At 38.0% G+C, this 6,915-nt stretch overlaps 1 protein-coding gene across 1 annotated transcript in view; it reads right to left on the minus strand.

Annotated features, from left to right (window-relative positions):
- The window catches only part of LOC101852740, a gene marked incomplete in the record, with an annotated part of 243,635 nt that overhangs the window by 8,236 nt on the left and 228,484 nt on the right, over nt 1–6,915 (minus strand). The window contains 6 exon segments of the mRNA XM_035973518.1: nt 141–173; nt 1,436–1,459; nt 3,106–3,141; nt 3,619–3,903; nt 5,585–5,629; nt 6,514–6,691. Of these exon segments, the coding sequence (XP_035829411.1) occupies nt 141–173; nt 1,436–1,459; nt 3,106–3,141; nt 3,619–3,903; nt 5,585–5,629; nt 6,514–6,691 (601 nt within the window).

Below are 6,915 nucleotides of genomic sequence, written 5' to 3' on the forward strand. Positions count from 1 at the left end.
ATATAATAATAATAATAATAACACTTTTAACAACCAATTAAAATGTCACACAAACATACACACACACAGACACACATACACACTACACACAGTAAAAACAGATAGGACAGAGTTGCCTTTTGCTGGCAAGAATAGCACACCTCTCTTTATAGGCAACGTCGCCTGTCCATCGTCTGCATGTGGAAAAGATGCAAAGGGAAACTTGATTTGAATTTTCTTTTTCTCTTTAAACTTCATGCCATGCAAGGAAATGGGTCTTTTTTTTAACGAGGAGTTGGTGTACATTATCAACTTATGACGAACCATGCTTGGGCTATCTACAAGGTGATACAATAGTATGACATTGACAAAGCAAAATGATATATCAGTCAGAACTGTTTGTAAACCAAAGCAGTCAGAGCAATTGAACAAAGCGAAAGTGCATAATTTCAATTGTAGTCGTGAAACGAAGCTGAAACAAAGCAAAAGAAGAACAAACTAAAAAGAAAAAACAAACAAACAAACAAACAAACCAGGGCAAAAACAAAAATTAGAAGGCTAAAGCTGTTTGCGAAAAACCTTTTGCTGTGTGTTTTTTAATCTGCGAGGCGCGGAAAGTCCTGCATTGCTTACATAGTTCTCTCAAATCATTAATAGGTACTTTTGAATTAATTGATAGAGTATAACATTTCAAAGGTTGTCATTAGGATTTGTAAGTCAAGGTAAAGTTCGTTATAAAGAATGCGTGCGCAAACTGGTAAATTACCAATATTCCCAGTCAAGTTTTCTTCCATAATATCAAAACAAAGTTCAGTTTAAAAAAAAGGACCTCTTGAATATTAAAAGGTATTGAAAACTTGTACACAATATAAAAATTAGCAGATTACACAAAGTTCCATAAGTCGGTGAAGAATGTATTACTCACAGGCAAATCCATCAATTTTATAATATCTCGTTTAAGCATTATAAAAGACTCAAAGCTGGACAGGCTTTTTCATGTTAGTTTTTCTTAAGAGATAAATCTGTTCTGAGAATATTATGAACTGAAAATAAGATAGAATCTAGTGAAACAGTAACACCACAACAGAATTTCGGAAATTAAAACAAAGAAGACTGCACACAGAGAGTTACTGAGTTAGTTAAAAATTGTTATTCTTTTTGAAGCACACGTGTCTAAACTATTAGTTTTGAGAAACTCCGAGATTTTTCGTATGTAGCAAGCATCTGCAGGGATATGGTTGAAGTTATCTTTCTTTTTTTTAATATAAAGAAATCAAGTCCCCATGGGGTTAATCTTATATAGATCCCACAAAAGCTATATATTAAATATACTAAGGTATCTAAATATCTATGTTTCCTTCTGTAGGCCTGAAGCAATGCAGAACTCTCCCTGTGAGGTGAGAAAAAAGTGCACCGAGCGAATACTTGAAAAGACAAAATTGGTACGCAGGCTTACCTCGCCGCTTATTCGGTGAATCAGCTAATGGAAAGAAAAAAGAATTCGTGAACATTCTAGACAAATACACACATACATAATGTACATCATTACTGGCAGATTGTTTCGAACATGCACACTGCTATTTGAACAAATGAAAGGCTGAAAATTAGAATTGGAATTCTGTTGACAAAGATATATTATTTTGTATATGATAGTTTTATTTTTCTATAACTCACTATCCTGGAGTTCATGCCGTCGCTTTTATCGTCTACCAATTAAGAATAAAGTGCGTGATAAAAAGAAAGTGACAATAAGCTGATGTTTAAATATGTATTTAAGACATTAACTTTACTAACAACTTCAGACTGACTTTCTTATTTAACGTGTTTCGAAACAATCCATAACATAAAAACGTGATATTGTAACAATGGGTAAAATGGTGGAAACAAGCAGTATAATATTGTATTCATATGCATGCACTAACTTTAAAAAAAGAATTGCTTGAACTGTGGCTCCTTAACGCTAACTGGGACACACACACACACACACACACACACACACACACACACACACACACATACACACATACACACAGACACACACATTATATTATATATGTTTTAGCGAGAGGAAAACGCTATCAACATGAATAGATTTGGTTTCGATAGCACATACCACGAATACCACAGAACATTGCTGATAGTGACACCCCCCCCCCTTCCCCCTTGTAAATTAAAATCATAAAAGAAGGTCACGGTAATACAGCTTTTCAGAATTCCTGGCTGGTACATAAAAATCTGTTTTTTATTCAAGTAAGAAAAGACAAATTTAATAGCTCGTCAAAGATGCGGTGGAGTATGAGATACACACAAGTCATGATATCAGTTATCGGGCTTATTGCCAAAGGTATGGTTCTTTCACGATGTGTCAAGAACAAAGAGTTTATCAGAGCTAAATACTACACATAATGACATAATGAAATCCGGACGGGTCGAGCAAACGTGCGGTACAACAGATGACAACGACAGCGAAAGCTGCAACACCAAGTAGACTGCAGCACGTGAGGGAGACAGGAGACCCTCGACAACCATTGCACTGAACTCTAAACAGGTTGTTTTGAAACAGTTTCAACGCATTTATTAAAGTTATAATACGTGTTGGCCCTGTTCGAGGAAGACGTTCTTTTGTTTTCGAATTCTAGTTCACGAGAATCAGTTGCAATTAAAAAAAGTGTTGAATATCTATGTAGTTTGAGTGAGGCTCTGTTTGTTATGCTTTCGTTGTTTTGTTTTTCAGAACGGTGCTTACTGTCCAAAAATCTAGATTTTCTTTTAGGCAGGCACTATTTGTGGATCAAATTTAAACTTCGTGTCTTTGAATATAGGAATGGCATGAGAGATGAAGTGTCGGTTTCGTTACCTTAGGTATCTCTGCAGGCAAAACACAGTGCCAAACAAATGGAACAATGACGACATCAACGATTTTATGAAACGCTCTCCACTGACACAAAACATTAATTTCCCCGTTTCGGTCTGACTGTTTCTGAACAGTAATGCTACGAGTTTTCGACTCGCAAAAACAAAGGCAACAAATTCACACAAAAGATTTTAATGGAAGGTCGAGAGGTCTCCCAGCCTCGGTGCTATGTCTCAACGCCAGAACAAAACAGAATAAAAATACAAACCGACCTAACTGATTGGCGGAGGCTAAATGGCCCGGCCATTCTTCAAATCCGCCGCAAGAAGCAAAATAAGTAGACTGGTGTTAGAACACGTAAGAACACAGCATGTCTTACATCAAATCAGTTATTATATTATAGACTCTGACGGCATAATGAAGTCACCAAACACGCTCAGTGGACGACATGTGACATTTCTTTTTTCACAAAATATTTTGGGGCAATTCTATGTCGGTCTGGCAATACAAGGATGAATTTTTCTGTTTTAAAGTTATGGTTTCCGGCAAAACATCTTTAATGAAACATAACAAAAATAGTCTTTCTACTTTTGGTTCAAACAGAGGCTATGATGAGTTTAATTAATTTCTTCAGAGCGGAAATTTGAAATTTATAAGTTATAAATATCATTATATACACGGCGTTTTAATCAGTCTATTTCTAAAGGACAAATCATCAAAGGCGGCAAAGAAACCGTCATAGACCGAATCGCGAAATAAAGTAAGACAGGGCAAGAAGGACTTACTATTTAACACAATGACTTTAACGCTTTGCACGTGTCGAGCGGAGAATCGGCAGACATAGGTTCCCGCGTCATCCATCGTGGAGTGGTCAATCTGCAACCGGCTGTGCAGGACATTTTCCGCGGTCAACACATAATCGGTGAAGACAACCCGGTGACCGGACTTGACCTTGGATCCGTCTTTAAACCAGTCAACGCCTTTTGGCCTGTAGTCTATCGAGGTAGCCGTACAGTTTAGGTCAATAGTTGACCCTTTCTCTACGTAAAGAGTGCCAGAAAGTTGAATACCTGAAACAACAAAAAGGTTAAGGTATGGTGGCAACAGGGAACAGAATTCATAGTGAAACAAAATATAAACTATTGAAATAAAAGTTTGATTTTGCAAAACCTCTCATATAAATTTATGGTTGTGTATTTAAGGAACTGATGTCAATTTCAAATAATACTATCTTCAATAAAACCCAAAGCTATCTGTATGTAGAGAGAGAGAGAGAGAGATAGAGAGAGAGAGAGAGAGAGAGAGAGAGAGAGAGAGAGAGAGAGAGAGAGAGGGAGAGAGAGAGAGAATCATCAGTTTCATCTTTTTTTAAAAATTCTCTATGACAGGCGTTTTACAGTAGAATTTACATCTTTCCCCTTTTCAATATACCCTATTCGGAACCCTGAAAGTCAATAACGAAAAAGAAAACAAAAAACCACACACCAAAGCAAAGATTAATATCCTATCTAAGGTAATCATATGTTTGAATTTGATCCGTCAAAAGATGTGAGGTCAAAATAAAGGTAATTTAATAAAAGTTTGATGAGACTGAATTCGATCTTTTAAATAAAACGGGCACAGTTTAAAGGTCCACTGTAATAAGGCAACTGTTGTAGATTTAGAAGTGCATTAAGCCTATAACATTACAACAAAAAAGATGCAAAACATAACAAATGCTTTGAGTTTCAAGCATAGGTATTCTGACACACCCTCAAAGGGTAAAATATGTAACGGTATATTATGGTAATTAAAAGATTTCAAAAACACCTTTGCAGGTGTTTTTGGCATTTAAATTCCAGAAAAATTACACATAACGACGGTTGCGGAATCAAATATATTCGAACGTAGCATTTGCGTCATTTAAAAAAAAAGTCATAACATTACACAATATGCAGTGTAGCAATTAAAACTGATTAGATTTATGTCAGCCAGTAATTGTGAAGGGGAGAAAAAGAGCGTGTAAAGATATACGACAAGTCCCTTTCACAGGGATATACATTTTTTAAAAGCTGGTTGATTGGCAACACATCTAGTACGGTATTTTCTTTTATAATGCCACTCAAGGGCATGAGAAACAATAACGTACATATTGAGTGGTGAGAGGCTTAATTGTGTTAGTGTTTAAGCGCCTATAAACGGCTGCTTGCACTGTATGCTTCCCAGGAGGTTGAGGCTGTTTCAGAATACTCTCAGGTCTGCTGGGGTAATAGTATAGATTGTGAAGCACAGAGAGCTTGCTGTTGAGCGGGGATTTCCGCTATACAAATGCTATCTATTATTATCTATTATTAATTATTTGATCATCTTTAGAATGAACAACGTGACTTTTGCTATACCATACTAACAATATTTCCCTACTTTCGTAGTCATTAGTCCTGGTATGTCTTCCTCCCTCAAACAATCTAAAATCTTAACCCTACACTAGGGAGTACATCCCAAGCTCTTTACCATGCTATTACCGTGAATAGAAACACATTTTCAACAAACCATTGTATGAATTTTAATGCAAGAAGGAGAGCAAACATGTTGACCTTTAAATTTACCTTGTCACCATAGCAAACTACTGACGACCCACTTAGAGGTCACGGCCAGCAATTTTGGAACCAGCGTTTGAGAAAAAAACCCTTTTAAGTCATTGCCAAAACTATATCGCGTGTCTCCTTTCACATCTTCTGAGTTAATTTCAATTGTGAGCCTGTGTTTACTCACCTGTCTTGTTGTGTCTGTGGTGAGTCCGCCCCACTGTCTTGTCTTCTGCGAAAGCAGAATAGTAACAAGTCTTAACTCTGTCTCATATCATGCTGTGTGAATCAGATTTGAACATTACACATTTGACAAAATCAATCATTATTTTAGTAACATGAATTAATCCATCCATCCATCCATCCATCCATCCATCCATCTATCCATCTATCCATCTATCTATCTATCTATCTATCTATCTATCTATCTATCTATCTATCTATCTATCTGTCTATCTATCTATCCGTCGTCTGTCTATCTGTCTAAACTCTCTCTCTTTTTGTTTGTTTCTTCAAATGCGTGAGTCCTTCATCATATTTACTGCCTTCATACACATATATTCATGTATTTATCAATCCGTCTGTTCCTCTGTCTGACAGTATGTTTGCCAATTCTGCGAATCTGTCTGTGTGTATACATTCGTACATCCATCGACCTATATACTTATATATCCACTCCATCGATTACTCTCACAGGTATAATAAGACAGACTTATCTATTTATCTTTTTATCCGTCTGGCAACCTAACAGTTTACCAATAAGCAGTCTACTTGCCGACCTAAATGTCGGCTAAGCAGTCTGTTTCCATCCATATTTTCGCCTATCTGTCTCCATACATATTTTCGTCTATATATGAACGAAATAATGTCTTTCCCCACATCTATCCCAGCGCTCCATGCAAATCCATACCTCCATCCATTTATTTGTCTCTTTATCCATCTGTCATTCTGTAAGTTTCTCAATCTAAAAGTTATCAATCAGTCAAATCACTTAAGCCTGCCAATCTCGTCTGTTTTTTTTTTCATTCATGCGTTCTTCGATCAGCCTATCTATCAATGCATCTTTCCACCCGAGCGCTCCCCCGCACCCTCGCGCGCATTTCGCCAACCCTCTACCTGTCCAAGCGCCACCTGGCGTCGCCCGATCATACTGACCAATGACCCTGAGCGTGACGTTGCGGCCGAAGTCCTCCTTCGTGCTGACCTGACACTCGTACGTGCCGGCGTGCTCGAACTCCACGGAGCGGATGAGCAGATCCCAGCGGGGGTCCTCGTGGCTCAAACGCCATTTGCCGCCCCTGAGGTAGAGGGTGGAAAGGGCACGAAGGTTATAGTTGGCGGGAGGGGAAGGGAGGGGAAGGAAGGGGAAGGGAGGGGAAGGGAGGGGAAGGGAAGGGAAGGGCAAGGCATGAATGGGGAAGGTAAGGTTGGTGGGAGGGAAAAGAGAAGAGAACGGTGGGGTTGGGGGTTGGGGACATATACATTACAAAAAACAATAGATATTATCATAAATACCCC

This window comes from Aplysia californica, unplaced genomic scaffold (genome assembly GCF_000002075.1).
Source record: "Aplysia californica isolate F4 #8 unplaced genomic scaffold, AplCal3.0 scaffold00002, whole genome shotgun sequence".
Taxonomy (NCBI): Eukaryota; Metazoa; Mollusca; class Gastropoda; order Aplysiida; family Aplysiidae; genus Aplysia; species Aplysia californica.